Source organism: Mizuhopecten yessoensis, unplaced genomic scaffold, assembly GCF_002113885.1.
Source record: "Mizuhopecten yessoensis strain PY_sf001 unplaced genomic scaffold, ASM211388v2 scaffold10937, whole genome shotgun sequence".
Lineage (NCBI taxonomy): Eukaryota > Metazoa > Mollusca > Bivalvia > Pectinida > Pectinidae > Mizuhopecten > Mizuhopecten yessoensis.
Window position 1 is genome coordinate 123609 of NW_018408796.1, and position 20143 is coordinate 143751.

Here is a 20143-nt window from a genome sequence, read left to right on the forward strand (position 1 = left end):
GTGTTCAGACTATTTGCTGTGTATTGAAGATCTGGGTTCCTGTGTCAATTCCGTGTTCAGACTATTTGCTGTGTATTGAAGATCAGGGTTCCTGTGTCAATTCCGTGTTCAGACTATTTGCTGTGTATTGAAGATCTGGTACATTTAGTATAATTCTTAAACCTGAACACATGTGTGTACATTTACAAACTCATATAACAAGATGAAATATATCGCAACAATTTTGAATCAAATATAATTTGATAACCAACACAAAATAAACAACTAAAACACAATAACATTTAAGAACATTTAATACTGTTAGTTACTTTTATACGAGACATGATTGTGATATCATTTCTGGTGTATTTTTAGAGTAAATCTAAGTCTGTTTACCAAATATATTAACAAATAATGTTGATTTCTTCAAAATCTTGATATCTGTCGGCTTTATTGTCCAGTTAATGGATAGCACATTCTGTTTTACCAATTACATGCTCTGCTCTGATGGATAGCAAATTCTTACATAGCAAGGCATGTAAGATAAAGAGTTTTGTATGGTGGAAAGTCATGTAGAAAAATCTATCGTACACAAGCATAACGTCACAATGCATAGACAATGATACAACATCTATAGTTGAATTTCATTATCCACTTCAAGTATTGTATCTACACTTATTGCTGTTATGAAGCTATACTGTCCACACTGGGAGGCACTCTTTCTAGTCGCATAGAATATTTTAATATCAGTTATATATTAATGATGTTAATTTTTTGTCAGGAGATGGTGTTTTCATTTTTTTTATCACATAAATTGGTAAGTAAAGTAAGAAAATAACTCTACAGAATGTTAATTATGTAGGATAAAAGTATGCCACCCTCGTGAACATAATTAAGGTTCAAAACCTTGAGCAAGTTTAGTTTTTGTCTCAAATTCTGTTCTTTCGGATGGAATATTTCTATCCTACATATATACATCTGACAGAGTCATACATCATGTTTGGCAAACAAGTAAAACAAATAGACTAAATACATGTAACAATGCTGTATCTTACTGCATTAGAGTGGGATAGGATAGGATTCTCATTAAATGCAAAATCACTTGATGAGTAAATAAGTAAAGACTGATTGAATATCAGTTCAATATTTCATTAACCTCAAATCTGTGAAAACCAATCAAGTGGTAAATATCACATCTAACAAACAATAGCAGTAACAGATGTTAACAAAACATAAACAAACAAATAACAAAATCCTCAGCAGAACGTGCATTTTACTTTCAGTGAGCCACACATTTATTAAAATATTTAGAAATATACAACATCTTTCAACAGTCTGGACACTCAAGTCACCAAAGGACAATTTGGCTAAAATTGCCTATCACAATATTATTGATCACAAACCATTTTAACCTTGACACCTCTACAAGGGCATGAAATAAAAAATATATATATATCACAGAAAAATAGGACAAAACCTGTCATTTAACAGTTTGTGAAATAAAACTTTGTATAAAATCAATAAAGAATAACAAGAACTTATCTGGAAATTCTATTCATTACTGAAACAATATTTTGTATAAAATGTTTTCAATATTTCAGTGAGAACTTTTGTTTCATAACATTTTAATGAGGTCACACAGTTTTTGGCACTGCAGGTGTTCCTAAGAATATAAGTTATCGCCCATTAAAAATATGCATGCATATTGCTGCTTTTGGTATTAAACAGGTTTTGTTTATAGAATACACCTGATATGTACATATACAGCAGATGTATTAAATATTTGGTAACTTTCAGATGAAGGCACAAACAGTGTCAATCCACTGACATTTTCAACAGTATTTCTTGAGTTAGATACAAAAAAAGCAGCACAAATGTTACATCTATTTTTTTCAAATATTTTGTTGGATTCATTTATACAACCAGGCTTTGATGATATCATTAGTCCTTCACTGAGCAGGCTAGGCTTCCTAAATACTCTGGGTCAGGGGTCGTATGACATTGCTTATTGCTAGTGTGACTGCCTTGTGGTTTGGTGTCATAGTTCGTCGACCCATTGGCGTGCCTAGCTCTCGTAAACTCTCCAGTGTCTTTACGGCTTTCTTGGCTTCTCTGTAAAATTTTCAATTAAAAACTTACATCAGTCTAGTATCAACAAAACTGGTTAAAAACTTCAAATAGTTTGTCAATGACAGCTACTCGGAGTACTCCAATGATGTAATGGTCCCGAGTAGGGCTTACAACTCAAGTAATCATATCCAATGATCCTGATTTACAACTCCAAATAAGTCCTACTCAGGGACATTTAATATGATTTACTAGAGAATCAAATTCAGAGAATTGTAACATTAACAAACCGATTTCAGACACCAAGTTTGTATGGATCAAAACTCACCAAACCTGAACTCGAGTTTGAGGTAGTATACTGCAACTGAAAGTTTTATATGTAAGGTAGTAACCTTATTTGTAGTAAAATGCCAGGAGATACAAGTAGTATGTCTACCTCGCTGTTATCTGACATACCTGGCAAGTGGGCCATCTATCTTTTCCTTCTCCTTCAGGGCCCTCAGCACTCTCTTGTCGGTACTTTTTAATACCACAAATGTCCGCACAATCTAAAATATAGTAATATTTATGAAAATGTTGCTTGAAAGCTTGAATCATCATCTTATTCAAAAAAATATTTCACAGTGTAGGAAAGCATCAGTAAATGTGTTAATTATCATTTTAGATCCATTGTTAATTATTTCATGACTTAGATATTTAACAATGGATTGTGCTGAGGTAAGATTTTTAACATTGTAACACAAATTAAAAGATTGAAATGTACAAAAACAAACACAAACATACATAGCAAATAAACTGCATTTTAAATTTGAATTTGAATTTAAAGAGAAGACAGAGAATAACGAAAATATATACCATTAAGCGAACATAGTCACTGGAATCTAATTCAAACATCTCAAGCAGCATTCGGGTTGTCTTCTCATTCTTCATTCCTAGTGTACCCTTTATACAGAAAACCAGCAATCTTATAATTTTCTATGTGTGTTTAACAACACAATATGGATTATGATAGTGAATAAAAAGTTTCTTTTGCAATTAGTTTGAGGTTCGGCTTAATTTGGCGTAGAATGGTTAGACTATATACACAGAAAACCAGCAATCTTATACATCCCTAGTGTACCCTATTGTACCATACACAGAAAACCAGCAATCTTATACATCCCTAGTGTTCCCTATACACAGAAAACCAGCAATCTTATACATCCCTAGTGTACCCTATACACAGAAAACAAGCAATCTTATACATCCCTAGTGTTCCCTATACACAGAAAATCAGCAGTCTTATACATCCCTAGTGTTCCCTATACACAGACAAGAATTCCACGGAAGTGGATGTGTCGCCTGCGCAGGAAGCTGGGAGATTACGAAGATATAGACACACTTTTCATTTCAAGAAATAATGTTAAAAGTAAGTTTGAGTTTGATCGGCCCAAGGAAACTCAAGTTATCGCACGAAAACAGATTTTCTATTTATAGTAATTGACCTTGACCTTTGACCATCGAACCTGAAAAGCAATCCCAAGCAAGCACTTTTGGTAAGGAAGCACTGCATGAAGTTTGAGTTTGATCGGCCCAAGGAAACTCAAGTTATCGCACGAAAACAGATTTTCTATTTATAGTAACAGTGACCTTGACCTTTGACCTTCGGACCTGAAAAGCAATCCCAAGCAAGCACTTTTGGTAAGGAAGCACTGCATGAAGTTTGAGTTTGATCGGCCCAAGGAAACTCAAGTTATCGCACAAAAACCTCTGTTCGGACGACGCCGATGCCGCCTCCGCAGACAAAGCAATACCTATGTGTCACCAGCTTTTCGCAGGCGACACAAAAACCAGCAGTCTTATACATAGCTAGTGTACCCTATACACAGAAAACTAGAAATCTTATACATCCCTAGTGTTCCCTATACACAGAAAACCAGCAATCTTATACATCCCTAGTGTACCCTATTGTACCTTATATACAGAAAACTAGCAATCTTATACATCCCTAGTGTAACCTATTGTACCTGATATACAGAAATCCAGCAGTCTTATACATCCCTAGTGTACCCTATTGTACCCTATATACAGAAAACTAGCAATCTTATACATCCCTAGTGTACCCTATTGTACCTGATATACAGAAAACCAGCAGTCTTATACATCCCTAGTGTAACCTATTGTACCTGATATACAGAAAACCAGCAGTCTTATACATCCCTAGTGTAACCTATTGTACCTGATATACAGAAAACCAGCAGTCTTATACATCCCTAGTGTAACCTATTGTACCTGATATACAGAAAACCAGCAGTCTTATACATCCCTAGTGTAACCTATTGTACCTGATATACAGAAAACCAGCAGTCTTATACATCCCTAGTGTAACCTATTGTACCTGATATACAGAAAACCAGCAGTCTTATACATCCCTAGTGTAACCTATTGTACCTGATATACAGAAAACCAGCAGTCTTATACATCCCTAGTGTAACCTATTGTACCTGATATACAGAAAACCAGCAGTCTTATACATCCCTAGTGTAACCTATTGTACCTGATATACAGAAAACCAGCAGTCTTATACATCCCTAGTGTAACCTATTGTACCTGATATACAGAAAACCAGCAGTCTTATACATCCCTAGTGTAACCTATTGTACCTGATATACAGAAAACCAGCAGTCTTATACATCCCTAGTGTAACCTATTGTACCTGATATACAGAAAACCAGCAGTCTTATACATCCCTAGTGTAACCTATTGTACCTGATATACAGAAAACCAGCAGTCTTATACATCCCTAGTGTAACCTATTGTACCTGATATACAGAAAACCAGCAGTCTTATACATCCCTAGTGTAACCTATTGTACCTGATATACAGAAAACCAGCAGTCTTATACATCCCTAGTGTAACCTATTGTACCTGATATACAGAAAACCAGCAGTCTTATACATCCCTAGTGTAACCTATTGTACCTGATATACAGAAAACCAGCAGTCTTATACATCCCTAGTGTAACCTATTGTACCTGATATACAGAAAACCAGCAGTCTTATACATCCCTAGTGTAACCTATTGTACCTGATATACAGAAAACCAGCAGTCTTATACATCCCTAGTGTAACCTATTGTACCTGATATACAGAAAACCAGCAGTCTTATACATCCCTAGTGTAACCTATTGTACCTGATATACAGAAAACCAGCAGTCTTATACATCCCTAGTGTAACCTATTGTACCTGATATACAGAAAACCAGCAGTCTTATACATCCCTAGTGTAACCTATTGTACCTGATATACAGAAAACCAGCAGTCTTATACATCCCTAGTGTAACCTATTGTACCTGATATACAGAAAACCAGCAGTCTTATACATCCCTAGTGTAACCTATTGTACCTGATATACAGAAAACCAGCAGTCTTATACATCCCTAGTGTAACCTATTGTACCTGATATACAGAAAACCAGCAGTCTTATACATCCCTAGTGTAACCTATTGTACCTGATATACAGAAAACCAGCAGTCTTATACATCCCTAGTGTACCCTATTGTACCTGATATACAGAAAACCAGCAGTCTTATACATCCCTAGTGTAACCTATTGACAGAAAACCAGCAGTCTTATACATCCCTAGTGTACCCTATTGACAGAAAACCAGCAATCTTATACATCCCTAGTGTATCCTATTGTACCTGATATACAGAAAATCAGCAGTCTTATACATCCCTAGTGTACCCTATTGTACCTGATATACAGAAAACCAGCAGTCTTATACATCCCTAGTGTAACCTATTGTACCTGATATACAGAAAACCAGCAGTCTTATACATCCCTAGTGTTCCCTATATACATTTAACCGGCCTTCTTATACATCCCTAGTGTACCCTATTGTACCCTATACACAGAAAACCAGCCTTCTTATACATCCCTAGTGTACCCTATCGTACCCTATACACAGAAAACCAGAAGGCTTATACATCCCTAGTGTACCTTGTATCTTACACATATAAAGGCAGTTCAATAAAACTGCTTCTCAAACAATATAAATTCTGGAGTCCATTTTGTGTTAATAGAATTTTCAATTGATTTGATTACATACAATTTAATGCATTATTATATTAAAACTGAGACAATGATAGGTGTGACTATATCTATACTCTGTGAAGCTACTCTACTATAGATAAGCATAAGATAATGATTACTGTAGAATATTTCATGCACATTTTACTGTGTGAAAAGTCATTTCTGCAATTTTCAAGAGGAAAATTAATTTTATATGAAAGTTTCCATGATACTTTAAGTTATGACTTGTTTCCCAAAAATTTACATGATATTAAATATCACACACAATGTAAATAACCTACAAAATTCAGTAATTTTAAATTACTTTTTACAATTACTACATTTTTTTAAAATTCAGAATAAATTTATTTTCATTACCGGTAATAGTATTATTTTACAAACATGAACCTAGAGCTCTATCTGAAAACATTTCAAATCTATTCTCATTTGTTTCCTTCATGTTACTACAATATTTTCCAAAAGTTTTAAACTTCTGCCTTTATAAAGTAATAAGGAAGTGCTGATGTTTGGAGAGGATTATAAAGGAATTCAATAAGGACTTACCACAGCTATGGCAGCCTGGGCTCTCACATCCTCCTCCGGGTTCTCTAGTCTCCTGTGTCAACATAGTCATATATTATCACACAAATCATGTAAACACATTAAAACAGGTTGAAGTTAAAAGAAAATAACATCAGATTGTCAAAGATTTAGTCCTAGTTTACTCCCAAACAGGCACTTTTAAAATATATATATATATTTCATTTACAAAAAAAGTAAAACTATAAGCATACTGCTGCCTTAATGTGTACCCTACAAACAGGGGGAGGTTTTTACTTACTTCTCTATTCTCTCACAAGCCTTTCCAAACAGACCTAAGGCAGTTAGGGCTTTGGCAGCTGCAACACGAACTTCCTGAAAGAGAAAATGTTAAAGTTTTGATTATTGAATAAAGTCATACATCCATCATCTTTATTCACGAACTTCTAATCTAATATAAATCAATACAGATGTATTACAGATTGGATCTATAAAACCTGACCTGTGAGTCAGTAGGGCAGTGCTTCCTCAATATAAGTTGACCTTTGATGTGTGGAAAGTAATAGATAAGTTATTAACAATATCACGTGTTTAGTACAAAATATATTGCAGTATTGATATCAGTTCTTACCTTAATGGGTTCATCCCACAGTCTTCTCTCCAAAATCTCATACAGTCTATCTACCTCTGTGATCTTGAGGACATATTTCGGTCCTACAAATAAAAGCTTTCCTAATTAATCTGCCATTTCTAACATCCTACCTATGATTCTTCAAATATAAAAATATTACTTAGAAAAGGTTCAAATGTATGCTTTAAATTTTGACATTACCAGGTATTCAATACATGAGATTCAAACAATGCTACATTGTGTTCAAGTGGTTGGAGTGGTCAGATATTGTGGAGTGGTCAGATATTGGCACAGTAGATAGCACACATGTTTTTCCCAAGGCAGCCAGGGTTTGATTCCTCGACTGGATGTGGAGAGACATTCTAGTTACTCTGGTTTTCGTCCCACATTAAAACTTCCTTGCATGCTACCATCGGGGCTAGCAAGAGTGATCAATAAATACTGTTTTATTTTGGTTTCATTATTGTTGTAAAATTTTATTTTTCATTGGTCTGAATTTTAATAAGCAATTTTTCTCAGAACAGAGTTCATGAAATTATACATTACATATAATTATTTAACTATTTTATTTAGTGAGGTGAGGAGAACAGAGAACAATACCATGAGACAAACATGATACACAACCAGTACACAACAACAATAGACAGTGTTTTCAGGATATCAAGTAAACATTAGTCTCTGTTAACTGTACAGTATGATAGTCATACATACCCAGAACGATGTTAACTGTACAGTATGATAGTCATACATACCCAGAACGATGTTAACTATACAATATGATAGTTATACATACCCAGAACGATGAGGAGCTCTGCTGCCAAGGCACGATGTTTCCACACGAACGACTTATGTAGCATGTCGATGAGGCTTCGTACGATGTCCGAGTCTGTACAGTTGAGCTGGCGTACCAGGATCTCCAGTGACTAGAGAGGTAAACAATGTTAGTGTACTTTGTGTCCTGTAATATCTCCAGTTACTAGAGAGGTAAACAATGGAAGTGTAGTCTATTTGCTGTAAGATCTCCAGTGACTAGGGAGGTAAACAATGTTAGTGTACTTTGTGTACTGTAATATCTCCAGTGACCAGAGAGGTAAACAATGTAAGTGTAGTCTATTTACTGTAATATCTCCAGTGACTAGAGAGGTAAACAATGTTAGTGTACTTTGTGTACTGTAATATCTCCAGTGACTAGAGAGGTAAACAATGTTAGTGTAGTCTGTGTACGGTAATATCTCCAGTGACTAGAGAAGTAAACAATGTTAGTGTACTTTGTGTACTGTAATATCTCCAGTGACCAGAGAGGTAAACAATGTAAGTGTAGTCTATTTACTGTAATATCTCCAGTGACTAGAGAGGTAAACAATGTTAGTGTACTGTAACAGTGTTAGTCTGATATCACAAATTATTTCAAAATTATAAACTTGATTTTTTTTTTTTTTTTTTTTACACATCAGGTACTTAATGTAAAGAGGGGAAATCCAGTTTTCAAATGTTTGGATTTTGAAGGAATCATGCTCTACTTTTCTGTTACAGAACCTCAAAATAAATTATACATATACTATAATATCACAGTCATAAGCTCTTTATTTGTATAAGCAAATGATGTACATAAAAGATATAACAAGTCTGGTGCTAATCTTTAAGAAGGACAGTTGAGTGATAAGAAAGTAGCATCACACTGATTAAATATTTCTACTGATAAATAACCCTGTAGTTCTGACACCATTCTTTCCTCAGTGGTTTTACCCCTGTAGTTCTAACCTACACCAACATACCCTGTCTAAGGCACATATGCATGCTTACAAAACACACATGGAGGCACGTTCTTAAATGACCTCAGCTGTTGAAAGGATGTTAAACAAAATAATACCAAAACCAAATCTAACCTATTTTATTCTGACATCTTGGTTCTGACCAGATGGTTTAATTATCACAATTCTGACCATCATGGTTCTTACATTCCTGGTTCTACACCTGACCATCCTGGTTCTGATGATTCTGACCCCCTTAGTTCTAACACCTGTGGTTCTGCCCCCTCCCCCTGGATCTAGCTTCCTTGGTTCTGACCTTCCTGGTTCTGATGGTTCTGACCCCCTTAGTTCATACACCTGTGGTTCTGCCCCCCTCCCCCTTGATCTAGCTTCCTTGGTTCTGACCCCCTTAGTTCATACACCTGTGGTTCTTACCTTGGCTTTGATATGTGTGTCAGTGTTGTATTCCAGTGACAGTTTGAGTTTGACCTTGGCATTGTTATCCGCCACACAAAGCTTTCCCAGGAGGATGGCTGCATCAAGTGCAATCTGGTCATCAGGGTCTGGATTTCGGCAAAAATGGCTCAACATCTTCACTAGTTCAGGAAAAGTACTCAAACTCTGTAAACAACAAAAAACAAAAACAATATATTTTAAAACAATATTTTTCACAACTGGCAGTTTTATTTACTTCAAACTAAAATGCTAATTAAAGGTTACTTATAAGTTACAGGAGAGATAAGATATTACTTAGACACACTTTACATAGACTAATCTCAAAATATAAATGAAGCATCTCATTTCAACCTGAAATTTGTGGCATTTAGTGTATAGTGATGGACCAGTGATGTAGAAATGTTGAGTTCTGACCTTGTTGACATACTGGACGTTCTTGCCGTCTATCATGGTACGGATCAGGTCGAGTCTTATCTCGGTGTTCCCTATAGCCAGGTATTTAATTATCACCATTTGTATATCCTCCTCCCAGCAGCCTGTACAAGAGATAAAGAATAAGCAAAAAGTTAATCATCATTAAAACCAAACCTGGCTAAAGTAGAACATACTTCCAATCTAATATTCTTCTGCCTTATACGTCAAACAGATAATGAAGATGAAATCTGATCTCTTAAACATGAATGACATTGTATATGATAACTTCACTCACTTACATTAAATACATATATTACAAACCTATAAGGATGAGGGATTTGGCTGATTCGTAACGGACCCTCTGGTCTTCGTCTGCCTTCATACGTTCTTTGAGAGCATAGAACACCATGGTGTCACCACACCTCAGCAGGCCCAGATGCTGTACAAGGCAAACAAGAGATCTAATGTCTTTTCTGTAATAACTTGTTTATACTTCAACAGTAAATTAAACCATGATAAGTGAGCTTTCTTGGAGCCAAACTACCACTGATAACTTATGTGGCAAATTTTTGCAGAATGTATTCAGTACAATGGATCATTTTGTTTTACAGTGCAAATTGAAAACTTTACAGTAATATTAAACACCTAATGTATAAACAGTTCTAATTCATAGATTTTACAGAATGACTTTGATATTTCTGCATGACAATTTACCTTGGCTGCATCCATCCTCTCCTCAGCACGCACAGACACCAGGTTGCTATGTACCAGGGTCTACAGAGACAATAGAAAGCTTGTTAGGCTAACTAAAAGGAACCCAGCATTTGACATCAGACACAATAAATTGATCTCAGACAAAATACACTGTCCTCAGACACAATACATTGACCTCAACCATAAGACACTGTCTTCAGGCACATTACATTGACCTCAGACACAAGACACTGTCCTCAGACACAATACATTGACCTCAGACACAAGACACTGTCCTCAGACACAATTCATTGACCTCAGACACAAGACACTGTCCTCAGACACAATAAATTGACCTCAGACAAATTGCACTGTCTTCAGACACATTACATTGACCTCAGATACAAGACACTGTCCTCAGACACAAGACACTGTCCTCAGACACAATACATTGACCTCAGACAAAATACACTGTCTACAGACATAATACATTGACCTCAGACACAAGACACTATCCCCAGACACAATACATTGACCTCAGACACAAGACAATGTCCTCAGACACAATTCATTGACCTAAGGCACAATACACTGTCCTCAGACACAATGCATTGACCTCAGACACAAGACAATTACCTCAGACACAACACATTGACCTCAGACACAAGACACTGTCCTCAGACACAATACATTGACCTCAGACAAAATACACTGTCTACAGACATAATACATTGACCTCAGACACAAGACACTATCCCCAGACACAATACATTGACCTCAGACACAAGACAATGTCCTCAGACACAATTCATTGACCTAAGGCACAATACACTGTCCTCAGACACAATGCATTGACCTCAGACACAAGACAATTACCTCAGACACAACACATTGACCTCAGACACAAGACACTGTCCTCAGACACAATAAATTGACCTCAGACAAAATACACTGTCTACAGACACAAAACATTGACCACAGACACAAGACACTGTCCTCAGACACAATGCATTGACCTCAGACACAAGACAATTACCTCAGACACAATACATTGACCTCAGACACAAGACACTGTCCTCAGACACAATGCATTGACCTCAGACAAAATACACTGTCCACAGACACAATACATTGACCTCAGACACAATACACTGTCCTCGGGAACATTACATTAACATCAGACACAAGACACTGTCCTCAGACACAGTACATTGACCTCAGACAAAATAAACTGTCCAGAGACACAATACACTGTCTACAGACACAGTTTATTGACCTCAGACACAAGACACTGTCCCCAGACACAATACATTGACCTCAGACACAAGACACTGTCCTCAGACACAATTCATTGACCTTAGGCACAATACACTGTCCTCAGACACAATTCATTGACCTCAGACACAATTCATTGACCTTAGGCACAAGACACTATCCCCAGACACAATGCATTGACCTCAGACACAAGACAATTACCTCAGACACAAAACATTGACCACAGACACAAGACAATTACCTCAGACACAATGCATTGACCTCAGACACAAGACAATTACCTCAGACACAATACATTGACCTCAGACACAAGACACTGTCCTCAGACACAATTCATTGACTTAAGCACAATACACTGTCCTCAGACACAATGCATTGACCTCAGACACCAGACACTGTCTACAGACACAGTTTATTGACCTCAGACACAAGACACTGTCCCCAGACACAATACATTGACCTCAGACACAAGACACTGTCCTCAGACACAGTACATTGACCTCAGACAAAATAAACTGTCCAGAGACACAAGACACTGTCTACAGACACAAAACATTGACCACAGACAAAATACGCTGTCCACAGACATATTACATTGAACTCAGACACAAGACACTGTCCTTAGAAACAATACACTGACCTAAGGCACAATAGACTGTCCTCAGAAACAATTCATTGACCAAAGGCACAATACATTGACCACTGACACAATACACTATATTTAAGGCACAATACATTGACCTCAAACACAATACACTATCCTCAGGCAAATTCATTGACCTCTGATACAAGACACTGTCCTTAGGCACAATACATTCACCTCAAACACTATACACTATCCTCAGGCACAATACATTCACCTTAGACACAATACACTGTCCTCAGGCACAATACACTATTCTCAGGCAAAATACACTGTCTTCAGGCATAATACACTGTCCTCATGCATAATACATTGACCTCAGGCAAAATACACTGTCCTCAGACACAATACACTGTCCTCAGGCACAATACATTGACCTCAGACACAATACACTGTCCTCAGGCACAATACACTATCCTCAGGCACAATACATTGACCTCAGGCAAAATACACTGTCCTCAGGCAAAATACACTGTCCTCAGGCACAATACATTGACCTCAGACACAATATCCTGTCCTCAGGCACAATACATTGCCTTCAGACACAATATACTGTCCTCAGGCACAATACACTGGTCCTCAGGCATAATACATGACCTCAGACACAATACACTATCCTCAGGCACAAAACACTGTCCTCAGGAACATAATATTGACATCAGACACAAGACACTGTCCTCAGGCATAATACATTACCCTCAGACACAATACGCTATCCTCAGGCACAATACACTATCCTCAGACACAAGACACTTTCCTCAGGCACAATACATTGACCTCAGACACAATACACTGTCCTCATGCACAATACACTATCCTCAGGCAAAATACATTATCCGCATGCACAATACATGGACGTAAGACACAATACACTATCCTCAGGCATAATACATTGTCCTCAGACACAAAACACTATCCTTAGGCACAATATGTCAACCTCATACACAATACTCTGTCCTCAGGCACATTACATGACCCTTAGACAATACAATACCCTTAGGCACAAAACATTGACCTCAGCCATAAGACACTGTCCTCAGGCACAATACATTAACCTCAGACACAATATACTGTCCTCAGGCGCAATACATTGACCTCAGACACAAGACAATTACCTCAGACACAATGCATTGACCTCAGACACAATACACTGTCCGCATGCACAATACACTATCCTCAGGGAAAATACACTGTCCTCATGCACAATACATTGACCTCAGAACTGTCCTCAGGCACAATACACTGTCCTCAGACACAATACACTATCCTCAGGCAAAATACACTGTCCTCATGCACAATACATGGACCTCAGACACAATACACTATCCTCAGGCATAATACATTGTCCTCAGACACAATACACTATCCTTAGGCACAATATGTCAACCTCATACACAATACTCTGTCCTCAGGCACAATACATGACCCTTAGACATAATACAATACCCTTAGGCACAAAACATTGACCTCAGCCATAAGACACTGTCCTCAGGCACAATACACTATCTTCAGGCAAAATACATTGTCCTCAGGCACAATACATTGACCTCAGTCACATTACACTATCCTCAGGCATAAAACATTGTCCTCAGACACAATACACTATCCTTTGGCACAATATGTCAACCTGATACACAATACTTTGTCCTCAGGCAAAATACTTGAACTTTAGACATAATATAATACCCTTAGGCCCAATACATGACCCTTAGACATAATACAATACTCTCAGGCACAATACATGAGCCTTATACATAATACAATACCCTTAGGCACAATACATGACCCTTAGACATAATACAATACCCTCAGGCACAATACATGACCCTTATACATAATACAATACCCTTAGGCACAATACATGACCCTTAGACATAATGCAATACCCTCAGGCACAATACATGACCCTTATACATAATACAATACCCTTAGGCACAATACATGACCCTTAGACATAATACAATCCCCTCAGACACAATACATGACCCTTAGACATAATACAATCCCCTCAGGCACAATACATGACCCTTAGACATAATACAATCCCCTCAGGCACAATACATGACCCTTAGACATAATACAATACCCTCAGACACAATACATGACCCTTAGACATAATACAATACTCTTAGGCACAATACATGACCCTTAGACATAATACAATACCCTTAGGCACAATACATTAACTTCATACACTAAACACTGCATTCAGGCTCAAAACAATGCCTTTAACAATATGCATTGCCCTCAGTCACAAGATATTACACTCAAACACAATACATTGTCCTCTGACATAATACATAATACACTGTCCTAAGACACAAGATATTGAGTGGGCAAAAGCTATTCCATCAGATGTAACAATCTGAGAGAAGCTAATGCCCTTATTTTCTTCAAGTTCAACTTGTATTTATTTTAAAAGACTGTGGCTCATAAGTGAACATTGTAATTTTGCAGACTAAAGCCCTATTGTTAAAAGACACAAGCAATTACCCTCAGAGAAAGCATTTAACTGTTAGCTGCATATTCAAGTTCTATTAAATTCTTCAAGTATTGTGTAAGTAAGTGTAAAACACTAGTGCAGACATTACTTTTATTCTCAGACAGACAAACGTTATACTGCAATTAGACAGACAACTGAACTAGATTGGTAATCATTATAGTGATTCTTGAACTATGATCACCCACCTTGACTCTCTCCCACTTCAGCCCCGAGTACTCCCTGTTCTTGTTCTTAGGCTTGATCTTGCTCCACATACTGCCTGTAAAAATACAGCACTTCCAGTCTTTATACAGGCCTGTAAAATTAAAGTACTTACAGTCGTTATACAGTCATGTAAAAATACAGCACTTACAGCCGTTATACAGGCATGTAAAATACAGCAATTACAGTCGTTATACAGGCATCTAAAAATACAGCACTTACAGTCGTTATACCGGCATGTTAAAATACAGCACTTAGAGTCATTATACAGGCATGTAAAAAGACAGCACTAACAGTCGTTATACAGGCCTGTAAATTTACAGCACTTACAGTCGTTATACCGGCATGTTAAAATACAGCACTTAGAGTCATTATACAGGCATGTAAAAAGACAGCACTAACAGTCGTTATACAGGCCTGTAAAAATACATCACTTACAGTCGTTATACAGGCATCTAAAAATACAGCACTTACAGTCGTTATACAGGCATCTAAAAATACAGCACTTACAGCCGTTATACAGGCATGTAAAATTACAGCACTTACAGTCGTTATACGGGCATGTAAAAATACAGCAATTACAGTCATTATACAGGCATATAAAAATACAGCACTTACATTCATTATACAGGCATGTAAAATTACAGCACTTACAGTCGTTATACAGTCATGTAAAAATACAGCACTAACAGTCGTTATACAGGCATCTAAAAATACAGCACTTACAGTCATTATACAGGCACGTAAAAATACAGCACTTACAGCCGTTATACAGGCATGTAAAAATACGGCACTAACAGTCGTTATACAGGCATCTAAAAATACAGCACTTACATTCATTATACAGGCATGTAAAAAAACAGCACTTACAATCGTTATACAGGCATGTAAAATTACAGCACTTACAGTCGTTATACCGGCATGTTAAAATACAGCACTTAGAGTCATTATACAGGCATGTAAAAATACAGCACTTACAGTCATTATACAGGCATGTAAAAATACAGCACTTAGAGTCGTTATACAGACATGTAAAAATATAGCACTTACAGTCGTTATACAGGCATGTAAGAATACAGCACTTACAGTTTATTAGTACATGTACAGGTAAAATACAGCAGCTATATGCATTACTGCAGGAGACGAGAGTTACCATATAATATTAAAAAAATCATCAACTTATCAGTACACAAATAAATTTTCCTTGAAAAACATACAAACTTATTACTAATTATTAAAAGAATTATGATAATAAAATCATATTGTTACAATATGCTTATAGTAGTTATATATCCGTAATTACATCGCAGTTGTAAACTTCTTTATAATGATTAATGAGAGGTGATTTACTTTCAGCTTTTTCTAAACCAAAATATCATGATTTTTTATATAAAAAAGACATAATGATTCCCAATTACCAGTGTAATTGTTTTTTGTGGCGTTTAAGAAACTCAGACTACATGGTTGTGAAGGAAACAATTTCAATGTAGACTATACCATGTAGACAAGATTAAACTATGAAGACATTCGCTAACCCTTGCCAGACTCTTGTTAGTGAATAGTGGAAAATAATACAAAGTCAATTCAACCATTTAACATACACCTGATAACAAAGTGAAAATTTGAAATATTGAGATAGAATGAAGTGTTACCAATGAACTAAAACAAGACCCTGATGATTAATACGACAGAAAAATTAATGAACTAGAAACAGGTAATACAGAGTAATTGTATGAGTAAATGAAATGTTGGATAAATATATGTTTATACTGGAGTTGTTAACAACATGTATATCCAGCTAAATCTAAACTAGAAAAAAATTGTTGAACAAAAAGCCTATGTAACAGGCAAAAGTATTTTTTATATTAGTTTTCTGAAAGAAAAATGGCACACAACTAAAAAGCATGCCCCTTGAACTTTGATACTAACCAATATTTAAGCATTTGGCCAATTTCAGTGTAAATAAGCAATTAATCAACAAGATCACACATGCGGTCTCTATAAAAGGCTGACTTGTTTCTTAAATAATCTCTAAGCAGTTTCAATATTTGTATTAATGAAACTACCAGAAGATCCATGAACTATGCTATGATTTTGGTTCCATGCTGCCTTATATCAAGCTACATCACTATATAAGCCCAGGATTAAGACCAAGACCTACATGAAAACAAAGCTTGATGAAAGGCTGCTTTCAACTCTGTGTTACTATGTCTTTTAATGCAGTGACCTTGGGATCTTTACCTTTACCTTCATCATTCAAGCTATTTCACATACATAATCATTATTTATCATACTCACCCATCTTCATTGATTGTAGGAATTGTATATCTATACACATAGTGATGCCTGAGTTTGGTAAATTCTAACTAGATATGCCACTACATCAAAGGTTGTATAATAGTAAAAATGATAACTGTCTTATATAAACAGCAAAATATTGGTAATACTCAATACCAAAATAAAGATAGTAAACAAATATACAATATTATCCACACATAAGGACAAAAACTGAACATAAAGTTGACATTGAAAGATGAGCTATCACATAAAATTCATAAATTAATGAAAAAAACATGGAGACAAACACAAGGTACTTTGGAAGGTAAAGGTCCTTCTACACCATCTTTGGCACCCATCCTATACCAGCTGTGCCCCGCCCCCATCCTACACCATATGTGCCCCCCGCCCCCATCCTACACCATCTGTACCCAACCCTGCCCCCATCCTACACCATCTGTACCCCCTGCCCCCAGCCTATACCAACTATGCCCCGCCTCCCATCCTACACCATCTGTACCCCCCGCCCTCATCCTACAATATCTACGACACCCACTCCCACCCTACACTATCTGTGGCACCCACTCCCACCCTACACTTTCTACGACACCCACTCCCACCCTACACTATCTGTGACACCCATTATTTTAGACCTCTACAATAATGTATAGTTAGCTTATTCTGAGCCTTTTGGGATATTTTTTTATCAATGGTACATCTATTATAATGTATGGTTTGTTTATGTAACTGTCATCAGTATTAGGTTAAGAAAGAATCATTTCATAACAATTAGTTATATGTCTTCAGTTAGGAAAAACAATATAGCATCAGAATGTTTAAATTTCTATTAAAAACTACTAAAATAAGGTCAGTAATAACTATCTGTGATGATTGTTTTTCAAATTAGTTCATTAATCAGTTAAAGGCATTTTATATCATTTTCATTTCTTCAAATAAAAGAGTTATTATAAACTTAATTTCTACAAAAAAAGTTAGCAAATGCATGAAAAAACATCAACTAAACAATATTAAGCTTTAAAACTGAAATCGTCACTATTTATCCAAATGACTCTAAACAATTCAGAGCTAAAACAAAGCACCAGCAAATAAATCCAAGCAAAGTAGCAGGTAAGTGATACTAGTTTACCTTCATTGTCAGAGTCGTCACTCTTCAGGTCCACTAATTCATCCTCGTAATCTAACAAAACATAGGTGGTGCTCACACCGGTTAGTTGTGAATAACCAAGGGCATTAACCCTTCAACTACAAAGTGACATTTAGTAGGCTATCAAACTTAGTTTGCATGCATATAGGTTTATGATGGAGGAACTTTATCAGTTCTGGTTACAGAAACATGCAATATCAGAGCTCACATCTAATCAGTTTATAATACAAAGATCAGAGCTCATACAGTTACTGTCGGGAACTCCATCCCAATACAACATTAATCAACAAGCTAGATTATATCACATACCCAATCAATCTTTTTGGAAAGTGTTATTTGAATATATTTAATAATTCAAATGTACAGAAGTGTGAAGATTGTTTTTTTACTTTGACTTAATCTCGTCAGACAAAATAATTAATTAAGCTCTGAACAGCAATACTGTTTGTTTCAAAATCAAAGCAAAGTGGTGCTATGTGAGAAAAAACATGTCATTTTGTATAAAAGTGTGTCACTCTATTACAGAGTAGTATCATTTTGTATGATATTGTGTGAAAGTGTATTACAGTAAATATAACATTGTATCCGACAATACAGTGTATAATAGTATATTACAATGCACATTTATACCATTATATGGCAAAAGTATATATTTTAGTGGAATTCTAATTTTAGTGCTTTTTCAACACTAGATATTGCGCTAAATCATAACTGCACTATAATTGAAGTTTTTGTATATAACTTTTATTACATGTATTGTGAGTGTGCCAATTCATCAATGCACTAATCTGTTAAAATTTAATAATACGCTAAAATTCGAGTCAACTAAAATAAGTACATTTTCAGTATTACAGTGTAAAGCTATCTACAACATGTTATCATATAATACAGTATAACACTGCATTGCAGTGTATACCAGGGTAAAATAGGGTATCACAAGATATAGTGTATAAACAATGTATAACAGTGTACAACAATGTATAACAGTGTACAACAATGTATAACAGTGTAATGTACAACAATGTATCAAACAACATGTCATTTTAGTGAAGGGGGACCCATGCAATAATGTAAACAATAATCTTGACCTACCTCCTGAGGCTTTAGTTACAGCTCTTGAAAAAGTTGGTTTGGTCCTGAAAATATAATATTGTTTGTTATCATTTGAAAGGATTTATTACCATTAGCGTCATTTTTCACAATCTTTGTAAACAAATGTTATACCATCCATTGTTCCGTAGTTAGTCACTGACCCACTAGTGAAATATAGGAGTCTATAATGTCTGGGGGGTACTATCTGTCTATAATGTCTGGGTGGTCAGGGGCTGATCCAGGATTTCCTAAAAGGCGGGGCCGAGAAATTTTTCTCAATAGTCAACGGTGTGCTGCGAAAGGCAGCAGCCCGAGCGCGTAGCGCGAGGAGGGGGAGGGTACAGACCCCCTCCCTGTAAGGGGGGTTTGGGGGATCTCCCCCCAAAAAAATGTGTTTTCTAGAA

At 36.3% G+C, this 20143-nt stretch overlaps 1 protein-coding gene across 4 annotated transcripts in view; it reads right to left on the reverse strand.

Moving 5' to 3' along the window:
- Positions 1-1241: 1241 nt before the first annotated feature.
- Positions 1242-20143, reverse strand: part of LOC110463845 — a 42611-nt gene continuing 23709 nt past the window's right edge. For 3 of the 4 annotated variants that reach the window (XM_021518734.1, XM_021518736.1, XM_021518735.1), the window contains 14 exons: positions 19740-19783; positions 18630-18680; positions 15190-15263; positions 10605-10664; positions 10212-10329; positions 9891-10012; positions 9456-9641; positions 8063-8192; positions 7270-7352; positions 6940-7013; positions 6663-6714; positions 2902-2988; positions 2503-2594; positions 1242-2091 (listed from right to left, as the gene is read on the reverse strand). In XM_021518734.1, the coding sequence (XP_021374409.1) occupies positions 1950-2091; positions 2503-2594; positions 2902-2988; positions 6663-6714; positions 6940-7013; positions 7270-7352; positions 8063-8192; positions 9456-9641; positions 9891-10012; positions 10212-10329; positions 10605-10664; positions 15190-15263; positions 18630-18680; positions 19740-19783 (1315 nt within the window). In that variant the 3' untranslated portion in view covers positions 1242-1949. The remainder of the gene's footprint in view (positions 2092-2502; positions 2595-2901; positions 2989-6662; positions 6715-6939; positions 7014-7269; positions 7353-8062; positions 8193-9455; positions 9642-9890; positions 10013-10211; positions 10330-10604; positions 10665-15189; positions 15264-18629; positions 18681-19739; positions 19784-20143) is intronic. The other variant, XM_021518737.1, reaches the window with a different exon arrangement.